Raw genomic sequence first — 20,155 nt, 5'->3', positions numbered from 1 at the left:
TGTCTCCAGTCATGTGGAACAATATTTTTTTTTTTTTTTTCATAAATACGTTTATTTCATAGGCAATATACATAAGTTTTTCTTCGCCGTGGCATCCACAATACATAGTAGTTTAAACCTAATACATTTCGAATATCATATTAGTATGTTGGTACTCATTAGTTAATCTAAACACTGTTTTTATCAAGCGAGTTGCTATTTTAAATTACATTAAATAAAATACATTTATTTTGTACATGATCTTATAACTACTGGAACAATATTGTCCTCAAGGAACTTATTGAATAAACTCAACAAGCGCCTTTGGTGGGGTCAGGCATATTTTTCAACAAGTTCAATTTTCAAATTTCTCAGATAGTATATTTATGGAAACTAAATCAAAAGCCCCCTTGATGTCAAGGAAAACTGATACCATTTCCTCTTTACAAGCAAATGCCATTTGAATTTCTGTTGAGAGCAACGCAAGACAATCGTTCGTTCTTTTGCCCCTGCGGAAACCAAATTATGTATCTGAAAGCAAACCATTAGTTTCGACCCAATTGTCAAACTGAAAGAGAATCATTTTTTCGAACAATTTGCGGATACAGGAAAGCATAGCAATCGGCCGATACGAATTGTGATCGGAGGATGGTTTTCCTGGTTTTTGAATGGCGATCACTTTCACTTGTCTCCAGTCATGTGGAACAATATTGTCCTCAAGGAACTTATTGAATAAACTCAACAAGCGCCTTTGGTGGGGTCAGGCATATTTTTCAACAAGTTCAATTTAATTCTGTCTAACCCCGGGACTCTATTGTTACATGATAAGAGTACAAGTGAGAGCTCTACCATCAAAAACGGGTGTTTCGTTAGTATTGGGTGTCGCGGCCTGGGTGATCTTCTGTTCCGGAACAGAGTCTGGGCATACTTTATTAGTGAAATCGAATATTCAGCGGATGGAATATTCCTCGCTTTCATTCGTGGTGTTATGATTGCGCATTCGTCGGGCTGTGTTCCAAAGAGTGCTCATAGATGTTTCTTTCGTTAAGCCGTCTACAAACCAACGCCAGTAACCGCGTTTCTTGGCCCTAATCAAGTTCTTAGTTTTAACGTCTAACGCCGCGTAATTCCGGTAATTATCAGGTGTTCCATTTTGTTGTGAATACGACTTACTTTACTATGGGGTACCTTTTCAAAATTTACCCTCTGAGAGAGTGATAAGTTTTTGATCGTGAATATCTATTGTTGTATCTAATGAATCAACATAATTCTTGCGACATGCCATCGGAAATATGATCACAATTTTATGATAAAATTTTCAGTTTTGTGACATAGTCTCAAATAATTCAAAATTAAACATTTCTGAAATGTTTGGTATAATCGAGTATCAAAGAGGATAATTCATAAGGCGCGTTTGCCTTTCTCGTATTTTTAAAGCTCATAGCTCAGTGATCTGTGAAAGGATTTATATAATCTAATTACCAATAGAATCGAAATTTTTCAACTTAAACGTGTATAGCAACAGCATTGAAGTATTTCAATAGTACACTATTGAAAAACCTGTCTCATTTGACCCATGTCAACACCAGCCAATCAGAACGCGTTCTAAGGAAGAGAACAAAATATCTGCTGCTGTACAACAAATCGTTCGAGAAAAATGTTCCGAAAAGTGGTGAATATCGCAGTGAGTTCCTCAATTTGGTCCTTCTGAATACAAGAAACGAATCCCTACAGCATATTGATAGTTGATTTCAATAAATTATGCAAATCCGAAATGAAATAATCAACATTAAAATTCTGTATGCGGCTATTTTTATAGCCGTTAGGACTGCCCATTAGTGAAAAAGCTACAAACGAAATCTGGTAAAAACAAGCCTCTCAACAAAAATTGAATCAGTTTGGATTCTATCGCCACTGCGAGCAGATGTGTTTTGTGTCGTCTGCACAACTGGTTCCCCTTTGACAAGAGTGATTACGTCACAGCTGCCAGTCATTAGCATTGGTGAAAAAACAACGATGGAGAGCATTACACAATATCAGCCGTTCTAACGGCTCTAAAAGTTTTCTAAAGAACTATTAGGATTTGTTGTTCGCAAATCGAAGGTAATTATCCTCAGTTTAGTGCAAATCAAGAACAGTTTGGTTAGATTTGTGCACTTTTCGCTGTGTGAAATTCACAGTAATCGAGATCAAGTGAAGCTTTGAAAAAGGGGAATGCTTGCATAATTCATACAATTGATATTCGGAAGTGTTAAGGAACATGTCAGTTGTTTTCGTATTCACGACATCCAGTTATGTCTCTGACATTACCCATCCGCCTTTTTTTCTGAATATTTTATACGGAGGCTCTCCGTGTTTAAATTTGTGCACTCTTTGTCCCACCATGGATTGGGAGGACGGATTTTAGTTTTCGCGCCGGGTACACGTTTCGTCTGAGCTTGAGTCGTGGTGTCGAGAATCAAGCCAGCCAAAAACGTGTACTCTTTCAACGCGCACATCACGAAACACTGTTACAAATCCAGAATTTTCCAAGCGGTCAACTGAAAGCAAATGTGCCGTAGTCCGGTGTATACAGAACGTCCTAAATATGACATTCATATTCGCAATTATCCACCGTACAAGCCACTGCTAAGAATCCTGTTTTAGTGACCACAACTGCTTGACCCTCATAGACTAGAGAAACTGTATATGGCACCGATAACTCGCTCTGAACTGATAAAAACGATTCATCACTGATCGTATGATTCGTACAACCTGAATTAATCAATCAGCGGTTAGATTTCGAATTGTTCACTGTTCCACACTCTCGTTATCTTGTCTCAGAGAATGCACAGGTTCCACTGAATGACTCCTCCATACAGTCACGTAGCCAGAGGGGGGGGGCAAGGGGCCCTGGCCTCTCCAGAAATTAAAAACATATAATTATTTAGAATGTCTCATACCGTTTTCGTTTTTGAACCTAGACGCGAGCTACTCTGACTTCGAGTAAAACGAACACGTGGTACGCGCCCTAAACAACAACCCATGAAAAAAAGAAGAAAAAAATAAACTCGGCTGGATGCGTGGTGCGATCCGAGAAAATTTTCAGAGCGAAACTAAGCGATTGGAATTCGATCTAGAGCGACCTCAGGACAAACATATTAAATGTTGTTTGGGCGACTCTGGGTCAGCTTTCGGGCTGCTCTGATCAATAAACGAAAACGGTATCAGACATGTGTTACAGAAATAACAAGTAAAATAACAGTAAATGTAATACAATATCAGCTCCAGTGGAAAAGTTTAAAGTGTATGTTAAAAACAGTAGTAAAAGGCACACCGAGAATTAGGTACATAGGCAATCTACAGTAACATTATTTTTTAATCTTTGGGCCCCTCCCGAAATGAAATCCTTAGTGCCTCCATAGCATCCCTACATCGACTGAGATTGAAAACTTTTTTCTTAGAAGCCGGCCGGACCTTTTCAACTTCTCGTGGCAAAGTATCAATTTTTTCAGTGGTACAATCATTAATCTTGTGTCCTTGTTGCTTGCAACGCCAACACCTTCAACACCTTCCGGCAACTGAGCTGAAGAAAGCAGTACTGGTGGCTCCGTGATCATCAGTTTCTCGAGATACCTCATCCAGTTCGAAATGTTTCAACTCTTCCTTCAAAAGTTGCCCTTTTGTACAGTTGCAACATTCGAGTACAGTTGCAACATATCCAACATCTCGGAAGAGATAACAACAAGTGTGTTACGACCTCCGTTTCCGTAATCGCGGCTCTAGCTGCCCGCAAATAGGTCAAAATTTAGCGAAATGACTCTGCAACGTTTGCCATACCACACATTTGAGCTTATTTGATTTCATCCTGATGTGCCGCTCCTGCACTACTCCTGTCTTTAGGAACACGTCACACTCATCATTCCGTAAGCTGATGATTCTGATCGAATGACATGCAAATGATTCTGGCCAAGATATTTCACGATGACATTTTTCGCCTTCACATCGACTTTGTTACAATTTACGTCAAGAAAATTTGCTCCAGTCGGCTCCTTTTCGACATGATCCAATAACTCTTTTTTCGCATGCATCATATCAACACGAAACTTTCAGTCACCGAAGTCCCTGCCGTCTAGTTGCGGATATTCGTTTCGTAATGACAAACAAAGTGACTAGGTGACAAAAATGAACATGTTTTCTTACAGTGGTGCCAGTAAGTTCGGAAACCTAAACTTTCACAGAGTCCGCTTATGGTCCATCTTGCTGAGTATTGTGTACTTTGGGTTATAGCTGATACATGCAAGACACTCATTGATACATGCAATACACTCACAACTGAAACTGTCCGATACAATTAAGTAGTGATTTGTGGGCATAGTGTCAATGATCTAAAGGGTATACTAAATTGCAGCTAGCTCTGCGACGTAAACTGAAGCTGGATCACTGAGTTTATAGGAAGCGAAAGAGGCGAAATGTGTGAGCAGAACGAGTTATCTAAATGATAATTAATATTTTTGCACATATCTTAACCAGTAAACAAAAGAAAACGATCTGATTAATCTAGCAGGTATTGATTCTTCTTCAAAAGAACGACTGACCACAAAATAACATTCAAATATTTCGGATTTACTATCCAGGGTTAATCAAGAAAATTTCCAACCCGGGAAGATCCTTGATCACATCAGGAATCGAACCCGATATCTTTACCTGTATCAGACAGTAATTCACCTGGCCCTTCCCGCCGGACCAGTTCATCGCTACACACATCAGCTACGATGGAGTAACGAGACTGCGGATGAGCAGAGCCAAGCCCAATTCCATCAACAACTGTCGATCCCAATTAATCTCCCGAATCAATTCCTTAAATTATTAATCAAACCTTGCGATCAAGGTCAAGAGCAAACCGAAGCCAGTGGATCCCTTGAGATGTAAACGTTCAGTGTAAAATATTTTATTACAGTTAACTATTTAAACTTATTAATAAACATTTTTGAGATCACTTGAGGGCCTAGGGCATCTGTAATTCCACGAATCTCTTCTTTCATGAATGTGTCGAAAAACACTGCAGAATTTGAAGTATCCATTAAGACCTTCAAGTTGATCCTGCGCTAGTTAAAATTGAATGGATGGTTTCTGAGAAAATCGATTGCACGGTATTAGTTCAATTCCGTAACTCCCGAACCGGAAGTCGGATCTAGATGAAATTCAATTGCAACATATGGGACTACAGGCCTTTAATTTAAATCTTAGTTAAACAAAATCGGTTGAGCGGTCTCTAATAAAATCGAGTGCATTTTTTTTATTCATTTTGTAGCACATTTTCCCCGTTACTCCCGAACCTGAAGTCCGATGCGCGTAAAATTCAATAGCACCCTATGGAGCCATTTTCGTTTGAATTTGGATTTGTTCAGAGGTGATCAAGATATGTAGAAAGCAATAATGGTTTTATTTTCCCATTCAAAATAAGTGTTTCATTTCAACAAAAAAAACGCTCGCTTCATACCGGTATACTTGGTAAATACCTAGTATACTCAATATCGGAGCTAAACAGAACACTACAATATATATTCTTTATTTCTATTTTCAGACTCGAAATTACATAAAAAAAGAAATCATTCTAAGATCTCTGACGTACAGAAAATGAGTGATGGAAATCGCTATTCGTCTGAACAATTGTTTTGCTATACGTTCAATAATGTTGCCACTATAGATGGATCTCATTCTACTCCGGTTGAATTGGTGGTAATGCCTTGTATTGCTGATGCTAACAAAAACAGGAAAGTAGAAATGGAATCAGCTCAAGTTAATAAAAACGATTTACATTTGAATAACATTGATACCGAAACTACCGATTATTCTTCTGTATTCTATGATGTGAGCTGTACATCAAGTATCCCGTGTAACAGTCAATCTATGTGTTACTCATATTCAGAATCAGTAAGCTACAGGTATAATTGATGTTACCAATTACTAATTTTCATATATACAGTTTCCATGTGATCCTGCTATTTCACCAACATTTTATGCAGAGCAGTTGTCTATGCGACCTTGCACATTCACAGGTCCAGGACTTTTTCCATACCCCATTCATGTACAAAATTCATCACTGAGACCAACAGGACCTACGCAATTCAATGGTAAGGATTTTTCATTCTTGAATTGAAATGTTTACTTTTTAATTTATACCTCTAATAGCCATGCCAGTCAGCAAAACTTTTGTTACCTTACCAATGTTTCAAGCAACTCGAAGTGTTGTCCATGATGGAAGCGATTTGCCATGTAAGTTGTTTTTTTTGTTGGTAACCAATGTTTTTGTAACACATTTGATTTCGTTTCAAGTTTACGACTTAGTTACACTACGCTATTTTTATAATATGGGCGTTGATCATTTCCGTCACAATCAGTTCTATATGAACTCATGTGCTGTACGAGATACTGATACGAAAAATATTAATACATCCATTGAAGAACCTTATCATAGTCGACAAACAAGAAGTGATTTTGAGAACACTAATAGTTTTCGTTCAACCGACGATTCCAACGAATGCAATTATCAGCAGAAAAAAATCACTACTTTATCTTCGAAAATGGACAATACTCAAGCAGGACGAAAATTCTCAAGCCTCACGAAGAACACAAAAAGCAAGTTTGATCTGAAAATCGATAAGTGTAAAGAAAATCATTTTGGAAAAGATTTATTATCAAATACGCCAACGAATATTGACCCGCAAATGGAACATGCAAATTATTACATGCAGGTTGGTCTAAATTAGTTTCAAAAATTATTTGGTAATTATTTTCGTCTCAGAATATTCCATATAGCTTACCTATATGCCCATCACCTCAAGCAAGCACACCATACTTTACCACCGATGTGACCGGCTTTGGATCGTATGTTCACTCATCAAATACGTCCTACTTACCTGCACCAATAATAGTACAACCATACGGGACACTAATGGCTCAATCTTGTCCTGTACAGTCTTCGGATATCTTGGTTATTCACGACAAAGCGCCATTGGACAATACTCATGGATCCTCGAATTCATACATAGGAAACAGTTACCCAACAACTTTGTATCCTGCACCCTTTGCTGCATCGGTAAGCATATGCTTAAATGTTATACCTAAAATATGTTTTGAGAAAAAGCAAAGTCTTGGCATTTAATTCCTTTTGAGGAATTTGGCCTTTCTGTTTCAACAGTCTTCGCAGCCGAATCATAGCGTACAGAATGTCTGCATGGCTAGTACTACAATCCCACTGACACAGAATTCTTCCAGATCGGGGCTCGAACATATGACAACTGACTTGTACGACCAGCGCCCTATGCATTGAACTGCCAACCCGGTCTGATCCACCTAGTTGTGTAATTATGTCGTTCTCATAAACGTATCTATCAATAAACAGGCTCGTACACAAGATTTCGTTTTGGGACAGGTCCTCAGACAAAAAAACACACAATCTTAATCTTATGTCTCTAATTCGCGACGCGCTTATAGTATCTTTGTTTCTTGGAAGCGCGATAGCAGATTCAAAAGTAGGTACATATTAATTGATATAAATTTCTCAGCTTGCATAGAAAATAATGCGAATTATAACTCGGGAGGGTCCAGGATCCCCTTCGGCCCCCTCTGGGTACATGCCTGTTAATAAAGGAGTTCTACATATTTTTTCTCATGTTTATCTAACGTACCAATGTAAGGTACATTTCGCCATTTTATTTTTATATAACAAATCAATGTCATTTCAGGTCATTTTGGGTCATTCTGGAATCGTAAGTCGGATGAGGATAAAATTCATTACCAATCTATGACCTTTCACTTGAATCGTAGTTTTGGTGAATCATTTCATCCATATTCGCGATAATCAAAGGTTCTGGGGTCCAAGAAAAAAATTGATTGATTGTATTAGCTTTCTTCATACAGGTCTAGCCTAGTCACCTTGCAGAATTCGACGACAAAAAAAACTCATTTCCTACTTTTAATAGGTAGATTTTCTTATTGTTTCACATCGGGGATATTGTCAACATTTATATTATTTGCAAAAGTATCAAATATACAAAAGCAATCCCTGGGTGTTAGCACACCCTTGAGACAGATTTAATGATGCTGTCACGGTCTCAAGGCTTGTCTGTATCCTTACTCAATCGAGAAGGATGCACACTAATGGTGTCATGGGTCTTACAAAAAGAGGCACATAATGGGAGCAATAAAACGGATATGTTCCTCTTTCTGAGTGTGCCAAGCTTGTCAGGCATTATCCATGCTACAGCAAATACTACACTTTGATCTAAGGAAGAGAAGCGATCTACTAATCAAATTTGATCTCTTTTGCAGTATTTAGTTGGTTATATGATGACCGAATCATGTACTCTTTGTTACCTTTGGAACCGCTAATTGCGTGGATATTGGAATGAATTTAATTTACTTCATACATAATCAAAGGTTACTGAGTTCAACATCCCCCCTTAACTTTAATTTTCGAGTATTCCAAGGGACCTTTTAGCATCCTGAAGTTTTGAAAAAGGAACTGGTTTCGTCAAGATATCGGCAAGTTGTTGATTCGAAGGAACATAGCATAGCTTCACAGATTTCTTTTCCACTTGTTCTTTGATGAAATGATGCCGCAAATCTATGTGTTTTGTTCGTGCCGAATAACCGATTTCCTTCTCCGAAAGACAAATAGCGCCTCTGTTGTCACAGCAAATTGGTAGTGTTGTTTCAGCTCCGCTCAGTTCTGCCCTAAATGCGCGCCACCATAATGCTTCTTGTCCCACTGCTGCCAGAGCCATATACTCTGCTTCTGTTGTTGAGAGAGCCACTGTTGGTTGCCTTTTAGAACACCAGGCGACAGCACCACCAGCATGCGTAAACGGTGATAGATCGTCGTGTCTCCGAGTCATTTCCCCAGTCTGCATCGGAATACCCAAGAAACTGCTCTGTCCCAGCTCTGTTGCTGTATACAAGTTTATCTTGTTTGGTACCTTTCAGATATCTGAGTACACGTTTAGCTGCGATCCAGTGTATTTCTGCCGGGTTGCTGCAAAAACTGCTGATTGCATTCACCGCAAACGCAATGTCCGGTCTGGTACATTGTGAGACGAATTGTAATCCACCTACAAGTTCTCGAAATGGTACCTTTTCCATCTTTGCGATTTCATCGGTAGACTTCGGACACATTTCCTTTGACAATTTCTGGCTAGCATCGAACGGTGTTGAAACAGGGTTACAGTCAGTCATTCTAAACCGCTCCAACAACTTGTCAATGTATCGCTCTTGATCTAGCATAACCATTCCTTTGGTTTGTGTTAAACGCATTCCAAGGATTTGTTCCGCATAGCCTAAGTCTTTCATCTGGAATTTGGCCATCAATTGCTGCTTCAAGGCTGTTACAATTTCAAAGTCATTTGAAAACACTAGAAGATCATCCACATATACAGCTACGATGAGTATTTTGCTATCTTCAATTAGAAAATATACGCAGGTATCCAGCTTTGATCTACGTAGACCAATATTTCTAAGCACCGCATCAAGTTTCGTGTTCCAAACTCGACTTGCTTGCTTCAGTCCGTACAGAGCTTTCTTAAGACGACACACTTTGCCTACATCAGTATTGAATCCTTCTGGTGGCTCCATGTTAATTTCTTCATTATCCAAATCGCCTTGAAGAAAAGCTATGACTGCGTCAAGTTGATGAATCTGCAAACCAAGCTTCGCTGCTACTGCCATAAGATAGCGAACTATAGCATATCTGACCACGGGTGAATAAGTTTCACCGTAATCAATTCCTTTGATCTGCGAAAATCCTTTGATCACAAGCCGTGCTTTGTATCTTTCAACTGAGCCATCCGCATTGGTCTTTATCTTATAGACCCATTTTGATTTAAGCGCCGTTCGTCCTGGTGGTAAATCTGTTACTTTCCACGTATGGTTATCCTCTAGTGACTTCATCTCTATCTCCATTGCCTGTTGCCACAGGCCTTTATCGTCGCGTTGTAGCGCCTCCGTATACGATAGCGGTTCCTCGTTAGGATTACCCTGAGACATGGAAATACTCTGAGAGACAGTACTAAAGCTCATCTTAAAATCGTGGTACTTGCCTGGAATCTGGCGCTCCCGGCCGCTGCGCTTTACCACATTTGGTGGGCATTCTATTTGCGGTGGGAGCGCTACTTCTGCTGGCGAAGGTGGATCAATCACTGCTATTGTTTCGGTTTGAATATTACCTTCACTATATTCACTCGTCTGCATCTCGAACTGTAAGACTTCTGGTTCAGACTTCACTGCAGCTGATTGCACCTTGTCATCGCCTTCATTCAGGAATTTGACATCGCGACTTACAAACAATCTTTTGGTTGTTGGATTATAAATACGATATCCTTCCGAATGAACATAGCCGACAAAGATACCTTCTTCGGATTTCATGTCCCATTTCTTTCTTCTCACTTTGGGAATATGGGTCATTACTCTAGTTCCAAACACGTGCAAGTTGGACAGGTTCGGTTTAATTCCGCTGAATCTCTCTTCTGGAGTCATACAATGGCCCTTCGTTGGTGATCGGTTAATCAGGTAGCAAGTTGTACCAACAGCCTCAGCCCAAAACGATTTTTCCAATCCTGCATCAGAAAGAATGCATCGGGCACGTTCTACTATGGTCCGGTTCATACGTTCCGCGAGACCATTTTGTTCTGGATTATGTGGCACGGTTGTTTCATGCCGTACTCCACACTGTCGCAAGTATCGTTTCATGGATTCATTGACATACTCCAAACCGTTGTCACTCCTCAGTCGCTTCAGTCGCTTACCAGTCTGAGTTTCAGCAAAGACTTGAAAATCTTTGAAACACTCAAATACCTCACTCTTTGACCGAATGAAGTAGATGAAACATTTTCTGCTATAATCATCAATGAACGTAAGAAAATACGTATTGCCGCCTAGAGATTTCGTTTCCATTGGACCGCAAAAATCACTGTGTACTAACTCCAACACATCTGTTGCTCTGGTTCCTTTGTTATTGAATGGTTGACGATGATGCTTGCCCTTCAAGCAAGAAACACAAGACGGAATCTCTGCATCACTGAATTGCATACCGGTTACCATACTCCTAAGTTGCTTTAAACTTTGCACATTCAGATGCCCCAACCGACGATGCCACAATTTGATATCTTCCTTTGGTTTCGTCAAACAAGTAATATTCTGCTTTTTCTGACAAAGTCGATACATTCCACCTTGCTGCTTTCCAACAGCTAGCAAGGCGCCACGTGGATTGAAAACTTCACATCTATTTTTGGTGAATACTACGCGATGACCAAAACTGCAAATTTTATGCACCGACTGGAGATTCATGGGTAACTCAGGAATGCAAAGTACTTCGGAAACATCAAGTATTTGTGTTACACTTCCAACGGCTGCTTCGATTGTTACGTTCCCTTTGGCAACTACCGCTGTTTACATGCTATTCGCAACTAAGACACTGTCAGTCACCTTCTGTGTATCTTTCAAGATCCGTTCTTCTCTGCACATATGTGATGACGTTCCAGAATCAATAATCCAGTCATCCGCACAACTCTTGTTATGATGTGCCATGAACGCCGCGTGCCTATCGAGCTTCTTTGAAAGCCGATTATCTGTTCGCTTCTGATCTTGTGAAACATGGATTCCCGGTTTTTGACATTCAGATGCGTAATGACCAGCATGTTTGCACTTGTAGCACTTGATGTGTGTCTTATCCGGCTTCGATTTATTCTTTATTTTCGACTGCCCATAAAATACCCTACTAGAATCGCTTCCCATCGAATCGTCCTGCCACTTGACATCTTGAAGAATTTTTGCCCTGATGGTATCGGCTCGCAACTGTATTCCTGATGCTTCCAAACCCATGATCATGGGCTCATAGATTTTTGGTAGTCCCATCAGCAAAATGCTTGACATCCATCGATCGTTCACTTCAAAGCCAATTTGCGACAGTTTATGTCTCGTAGACATTAACATGTTCACATACTCCTCCACTGAAGAACAGTCCACTAGTTTCACTCCAGTTAACTGTCTGAATAGACCAAACTCCCTGATGTATCCACTATCTTGAAATGCCGCCTTCAGACTGTCCCATGCTTCTCTGGCAGTTGCCGCATTCTGGACAAGACTGTAATTCATCGGATCAATGCTCAGACATATGGTAGCCAGCGCCCGTTCCGAGAGTTCTTCTGACGGGTTTTCTTCCTTAATAGCAGTCCACGTACCTTCCCGAATCATGATCATCTTGATCGCGAAAGCCCAGGAACTATAGTTCTCCTGACCACGTAGTCGCTTCATACATAATCAAAAGTTACTGAGTTCAACATAAATAATTGAAATAATTGAATTAATAAACGAATTAATTATAATGCAATGAATAAACGCAGCCCTTGCATTGATTCAGAAAAAAAAACTGATTTAACTCACACCCACGATGACCAATATTATTCATCTAACTCACAACATTGCGCATAATTCATCTACTGGTAAACATAATCAGAACTGTTTTACCTGACCATAATATAGAACATTCATACAATCCGTCATTAATTCATTTGACAGTCAATAGTTTTGATACACTATTGAGCATGTTATGGTCATGAATCAGAACGAATTGGCTCAAACGGTACGCTTCCCTGGATATTTGTGCTTTACCATGGTTTCTCTTTATTTTTCTGATGGGAATGGAAAGATAAGAAGAGAAGAATTGCGTAGTGGATGAGGTGAGAAAACAGCACAAAACAAACATAAACAAATCGTTCTGTACTCCCGAAAGTATGTTGAACGATCTGCAGGTGCCAAAATGCACATTTAATAAAACCTCCAACCTCCGAAAGGATTTAGAGTTATTATAATAGCGATACTATTCTGCATTCGCGGAAGAATGCAGAACAATTAGCAATAATTATCAGCAGAAGTAAATTCGGTACTCTATTAGGGGTGCCAAAAAATCTGCTAGAAAATTTTAAGGGGCGGGTAGGGTCTAACACTTTTGAAAAATCATTTAGTATTTTCTTTATATTTTCTTATAGTAAAACATTTCAAGAATTTTCTGTGAAATTTTCAAGCCTATTGAAACGAAACTCTGAAAGTTATGGACCTTTATTTACGGCTATCTCATTCTACGAAGAAGCAAGAGCTCGGCGCACAGACCCAAGATTTTTTTTTTTCATAAATACGTTTATTTCTTAAGGCAGTTTACATAAGTTTTTCTTCGCCGTAGCATCACTTTTACATAATATTCTTATCCTAATTTAATTCTAACATAGTCACAACGTTTTGCATTTATTAAAACATATTCTCTTATTACTTAAATATCATCTTAGGTAACTCGTCATTAATTATGAAATCTACTCGGAAATATTATTTGAACCAAACGAATAACTTCTATAAATTATAAAATAAGCTGTTATTTTCAGACATTTTGTTAATAATTTCATAAACTGTTTCGAGTTTGTTTGTATCATTACATTATTTTTATTCTAATTTAGCTATTGGTTGAACTCATGGACGCAGCTGGGATCAGAACTAAGTCTTGAAAGGGGCCTTTATTAAATTGAAATTCCAGTTTTCTTTATGAAATGATAAATAAGTTTCATGTATGAAAGGTCGCGACAAGCAAGAATGTCTCGAACTGGGATATTGGATAGTCTACCTTGGGTACGCAAAGAATTTATTAGTTGAGATCTGACATCACGATACTCCACGCATGTCCAAACGACATGATCAATATCTCGATAACCTTCGCCACAAGCACAATGATTAGTCTCGGAGAGCCCAATTCGAAGGAGATGTGCATCTAACGTGTAGTGATTGGACATGAGTCTGGACATCACACGAATGAAATCTCTACTCACATCCAGTCCCCTGAACCATGCCTTTGTCGATATTTTCGGAATAATTGAGTGCATCCACCGACCCAGATCATCTTTATCCCAAGAAGCTTGCCAGCTGGCAAGTGTTCTTTGGCGAGACGAGCTATAGAATTCGTTGAAAGCAATTGGTCTCTCATAAATTTCACCCTCAATAGCACCACGTTTGGCTAAAATATCGGCTCTTTCATTGCCAGGAATGGAGCAATGAGCCGGGACCCAGACTATAGTGATTAGATAATTATTGTTCAATATGTCGTTCAGGCACTGTTTTATTTTGCCCAGGAAAAACGGTTCAGTCTTGCCAGTCATGTTTGAGCGAATGGCTTCAATTGCACTCAGACTATCTGTGAAGAGGAAATAATGGTTTGGAATTAATGTGACGATTACACTCAAACTATAATGAACTGCTGCTAGCTCTGCTATATAAACAGATGCAGGTTCTTGAAGCCTAAATGAGGCCGAAACATTATTGTTGAACATACCAAACCCTGTCGCTTCTTCAATTCGCGATCCGTCCGTGTAAAACATTTTCTCAGAGTCAATATGCCTGAACTTACTTGAAAATATTTTTGGGATTTCCGTCGAACGTAGATGATCCGGGATTCCACGCACTTCGCGCTGCATGGATGTATCGAAAAATAAAGTTGAGTCAGGGACATTTAGGAGGCTGACACGGATAGGAATATATCTTGAAGGGTTGATTTCCTGTGACATATGGTTAAAATATACTGTCATGAATTTTGTTTGAGATCGAAGCTCGACTAGTCGTTCGAAATTATTAATTACCATGGGATTCAGCACCTCACATCTTATTAGCAGGCGTGATGAAAGCTCCCAAAATCGATCTTTTAATGGAAGAACTCCCGCCAGAACTTCAAGACTCATTGTATGTGTCGAATGCATGCACCCTAAAGCAATTCGCAAACAACGATACTGAATTCGCTCCAGTTTGATAATATGAGAGTTTGCAGCGGAACGAAAGCAAACGCATCCATATTCCATCACTGAAAGTATCGTTGTCTGATACAATTTTATTAGATCTTCCGGATGAGCACCCCACCAAGATCCTGTTATTGTTCGAAGAAAATTTACTCTTTGTTGGCATTTTGTTATCAGAAACCTAATGTGTCCTCCCCACGTGCATTTGGAATCGAACCACACCCCGAGGTATTTAAAAGTTAAAACCTGTTGGATCATTCTTCCCATCATATGGAGCTGAAGCTGCGCGGGATCATGCTTTCTTGAAAAGACGACTAACTCTGTTTTCTCCGCAGAGAATTCGATACCAAGATGAACAGCCCAATCGGACAAGTTATCTAAGGTATCTTGCAATGGTTTATGCAGATCAATAGCTTTGGGTCCAGTAACTGAAACCACGCCATCATCTGCCAATTGTCTTAGTGTACATGGGGTTACTAGACAGCTGTCAATGTCATTTACGTAAAAATTATAGAGGAGCGGACTGAGGCATGAGCCTTGCGGGAGACCCATGTAACTATTTCTGAGTGTTGCCAAATCGCCATGTGAAAAATGCATGTGTTTCTCTGACAAAAGGTTGTGCAAATAATTATTTATAACCGCTGGGAGTCCATTTTGGTGAAGCTTGTCTGAAAGAACATCAATGGAAACTGAATCAAATGTTCCTTTAATGTCTAAAAATACAGATGCCATTTGTTGCTTTTGAACGAAGGCAATTTGGATGTCAGACGAAAGTAATGCAAGGCAATCATTCGTCCCTTTATTTCTACGGAAGCCAAACTGAGTATCTGACAACAAACCGTTCGTCTCGACCCAAGTGTCGAGACGTCGTAGAATAATTTTTTCGAACAATTTTCTGATGCAGGACAACATCGCAATGGGTCTATATGAGTTGTGATTGGAAGCTGGTTTCCCCGGTTTTTGAATGCGATAACTTTCACTTGTCTCCAGTCAGGTGGAACAATATTTTGCTCAAGAAACTTGTTGAACAATTCCAACAAACGTCTTTTTGCGAGGTTGGGCAGATTCTTCACCAAGTTGAATTTAATTCTGTCCAACCCTGGAGCGTTATTGTTACAAGACAAGAGTGCTATAGAGAATTCCATCATTGAAAATGGGTTATTAATAAAACCATTATTTGGAGGAGATTCCCGTATAATGCTCTGCGTAGGAACAGAATCTGGGCAAACTTTCCTAGCAAAGTCAAATATCCATCGGTTCGAGTATTCATCACTCTCATTGCCCACGTTACGATTCCTCATTCGTCTGGCCGTGTTCCAAAGAGTGCTCATTGAGGTATCTCTTGACAAACCTTCGACAAAATGTCTCCAATAGCTACATTTTTTGGCTCGAAGTATGCTCTTGTACTTGGTTTCTAAAACCATAAGTTTTTCAAAATTCTGAGGAGTTCCTCCTCCCCGTTTTAGAAACGTCTTGCAAGCATTTTGTTTTGCGAGTTTAGCCTCTGAGCACTCTTTGTCCCACCAGGGGTTGGGAGGCCTTCTGTTAGTCGTTGGCCCAGGAAAGCGTTTAGTTTGGGATTGTTCTGCTGCCTCCAGAATCGAACAAATGAGGAAGTCATATTCTTCAAGTGGAGGGAGCTCTTCCATTGAATTCAAAATACTAGAGATACTACTTTGGTATTTAATCCAGTCGATATTTTTTGTCAAATCATATGGAATACTAGCGGAAGTAGCAATGCAATTGCTACTGCTAATTAAGATGATGATTGGTAAATGATCGCTACCGTGTAAATCAGGCAGTATTTTCCAGGTGCAATCTAGTCGAATTGATGTTGAGCAAAGAGATAGATCTAATGCACTTGGGCGTGCCGGAGGTCTTGGAATCCGTGTCATGCTACCCATATTTAATACCGTCATGCTAAAATTGTCACAAATGTTTTGTATTAAAGATGATCTGCTATCATTGTAAACGGAACCCCACATAGTACCGTGCGAATTTAAATCCCCCAGAATCAATCGTGGTGCAGGAAGGGCTTCAACCATTTCATTAAGCTGTTGCTGTCCAACTTGTGCTTTTGGAGGAATATAAACCGAAGCTATGCAAATATCTTTGCCTTTAATGTTTATTTGGCAAGCAACAACTTCTATACTAGAAGTTGAAGGGATGTTTAATCTATAAAAGGAATAGCATTTCTTAATTCCCAAAAGCACTCCACCATACGGAGAGTCTCTATCGAGACGTATAATGTTAAAATCATTAAAATTTAAAGCTATGTTTGAAGTAAGCCATGTTTCGCATAAAGCAAATACATCACATTTTTGACTATGCAATAATATTTTAAATGAATCAAGTTTTGGCATGATGCTTCGACAATTCCACTGCAGGAGAGTGATTGTATCATTTGCGACGGGTGATAAATTATCCATCAAAAGATACAAAACCTGAGACAATTGGCCATTGAGCTGATAACTGCTTCAAAAAGGTTCTAGCTATTGGAAGGAATGCCATTATAAGGGTCTTTAAGGGTTCAGATATATTGAATGCTGAGAAAATCCATTCAACAATTTCCGAAAACTTCAGTAATCCTGTTGGTGGCTGTGAAATGGAGCCCACTGGATTATTATCTTTTTCTGTACTAGATCCTGGATTGGTTTGTGAATTTGACAAACCAGGAGGCACAGTCTTTGGTTTTGACTTTTTTTGTTTAACACGGGGATCTTTTTTTGAAGATGAAATTTTAGGTGTCTTTTTTGGTAATTTGGAGGAAGACTTCTTTCTCTTAACTGACCCTTGGGTAGTGATAAACGAATTACCTTCACTATTTTCGTCAGAGTCAGAGTCCTCTGGTTCCTCTAGATTTGAAAACCCGTTTTCGGTTTCCAAAGGGGGGACATCAATGACCGTTTTAAGCATTTCTGCATATGTGCGCTTAGACCGTGCTTTTAAAGAAAGCTTAATTTTGTCTTTGTGCACTTTAAATGCAGTGCATACTGAAATATCATCATGAGGACTATTCCCACAATAAATACATTTTTCAATTTCCTTGTTGCAATCATTATCTTTATGAGGCCCTTCACACTTAATACATTTTGGTTTATTACTACAGTAAGTAGCTGTGTGGCCGAATTTTTTGCAGTTCGTACAATTCATTACATTTGGAACAAAAAGCCGAACAGGGAGGCGAATTTTATCGACATAGACATGGGACGGCAACGCAGACCCGGCAAATGTCACTCGAAACGAGTCTGATGGGCGATAAACTTTTTTTTCCTCTTCATGAACTACTGAGTACAGTTGTTTGCACTCCAGTATTTTCACACCCTCAAGCATAGAGTTCTTGAAACGACCAACACCATGCTTGAGTAAATCATCTACCGAAAGACTCGCTTCGGTAACAACACCGTCAATTTCGACATCTTTGGAGGGTATGTAAACTTTATACTCTTTATTGAAATGTTCCGAAGAGACAATATCATTCGCGTGTTTCAAATTATTTACCACAACACGAATTTTATCGTTATTTACTTTTATGATCTCTTTGATTGAAGAGTATCGTGATGTCAAACCTTTGTTAATTTGAAAAATGTTTAATGGCTTTGATATACGTCTAAAAAAGACTATCCAAGGCCCAGAAGAGCTCTCCTGATATTTTTTCGTTCGTGGGGGTATCGGATTCATGCTAGGATTTACGTCCATGGATTCATCCATCACATTAAAATTTTTAACTAAACTTTAAAATAAAATTTGAAACCAACACTACACAGTACTCAATCAAAAGGAAAAGAAAAAACTTCTACCTTGAAATTGTTGTCTATCTCCGTTGCACTGCCGTGTAGATCCTCGTTGCTCTAGATGTTCTTGTTGGATGTATCTGGACGTTGATACAATGCTGAAGCTCACTGTAGCGATAGAATATGATGTGATGCTACTGCTACCTGACATCCAGCACCACTCGAATTCCGATTTGCTTTCGTCTTCGCCAGCTGTAACCAGCGCAGGTCACCGGTGTATACCTGCGTGTTGTATGGCAGTGGAAAGACCGAGTTGTCTTGTCTCCTTCTTCCTAGTGCTCCGCACCGATATGCTTCTGCACCGAAGTGCCTTCGCACCGGTGTGCCTTTGCACTCTCCTGCTTCTATGTGCCTTTGCACTCTTCCTCTTCGATGTGCCTTTGCACTCTCCTGCTCAGCACTTGTGGCTGTATATTGCGGCCTGGGTAGAGTTTGGGAAACGCCCTTTGTTGTTTCCTTCACCAGCTTGGCCCAGCACTAGGGCTCTCTTATGCAGCACGACTATACGTTTTAACGGCTGCTGCCAACAGGTCTCTACCTGTAGTTCAACCGTTGTCGTATTTAACGCGTGTAAACCAACCAGCGTTATTAAACTGTACGCTTCTATACACAACCTTCTCGGTTGAACGGCTATTACTGACTGAGACCCAAGATTTCTACTTCGATTGATTTCAAAACTTGACAAAACATTCTTGAAATGTTTCATTATAATAAATTATAAAAGAAAACATATGATTTTTTGAAATGTTAGACCGTACGGGCTCCCTGGAATAATTAATTGTTTCCATTGATTTTATAGACAAAAAAGTACGGGTTATGTCAGAGACATAACTTTTCCCCAAAACGAGTCATGATTTGGGAAGAATAATATATTTTCATGTTATGATGATGATCCATTCGGACTGATTTCTATGAAATTTAAACGTAACGCACTTGAAGTTGTTGGGTACAACTTCAGGCGTGTTTCTGCTAGGATGGTAATTTTTGCAACATAAATTCAGGCGTTATGTGTAATTTTTGCAACGATGGTAATTTTTGCAATATAAATTCAGTGAAAAGCACGACGAACTTATTTTAGAATGAAAATATTCTGTTTTTGAAAAACGACGACGCAAGAGATAACGTGTTTACTTACGTTCATTACTTCAGTTTTGATTTTGTGTTTCAGAATTTAAACACTTAAACGAACTGCATGAGAAAACACGAGTGAATCCAGCTTCTTAAAAAGAAACTCTATGTCGAATTCTTGCAAAAATCGTCTAATTCATAATATTTAGGCGCATCAATATAGCTTGTGTTGTTGTATCTATGAAACAAATTATTCAAAAGGGTTGAACAAAATATTTTTCTGATTTTCGTTAGATGGTGTTCCAAATTCACATTCGAATTAAACACTAGCTCTCGGAATATTATTCTAGCAACAACGATCACATCAAATATGTAAGAATACATTCGAACAAAATGTAACATTGATATTTGTCAAATGAAAAGTGTCTCTTATGATGTCAATTTTCGGTTCATTATCTTTATTTTTATGTTATGTTGGTAAAACAACACGATTATTAAATAACATGC

At 39.1% G+C, this 20,155-nt stretch overlaps 1 protein-coding gene across 9 annotated transcripts in view; it reads left to right on the top strand.

Annotated features, from left to right (window-relative positions):
* Nucleotides 1-20,155, top strand: part of LOC131440686 (protein ovarian tumor locus-like) — a 101,255-nt gene that overhangs the window by 64,075 nt on the left and 17,025 nt on the right. For 7 of the 9 annotated variants that reach the window (XM_058612182.1, XM_058612190.1, XM_058612185.1 and 4 more), the window contains 5 exons: nucleotides 5,546-5,895; nucleotides 5,948-6,095; nucleotides 6,154-6,237; nucleotides 6,298-6,716; nucleotides 6,767-7,060. In XM_058612182.1, the coding sequence (XP_058468165.1) occupies nucleotides 5,546-5,895; nucleotides 5,948-6,095; nucleotides 6,154-6,237; nucleotides 6,298-6,716; nucleotides 6,767-7,060 (1,295 nt within the window). The remainder of the gene's footprint in view (nucleotides 1-5,545; nucleotides 5,896-5,947; nucleotides 6,096-6,153; nucleotides 6,238-6,297; nucleotides 6,717-6,766; nucleotides 7,061-20,155) is intronic. The other 2 variants (XM_058612184.1, XM_058612183.1) reach the window with 2 other exon arrangements.

Source organism: Malaya genurostris, chromosome 1 (assembly GCF_030247185.1).
Source record: "Malaya genurostris strain Urasoe2022 chromosome 1, Malgen_1.1, whole genome shotgun sequence".
NCBI classification, from domain to species: Eukaryota; Metazoa; Arthropoda; class Insecta; order Diptera; family Culicidae; genus Malaya; species Malaya genurostris.
The sequence above is the reverse complement of the archived record's forward strand: the minus strand, read 5'-3'. Positions and strand labels throughout refer to the sequence as shown.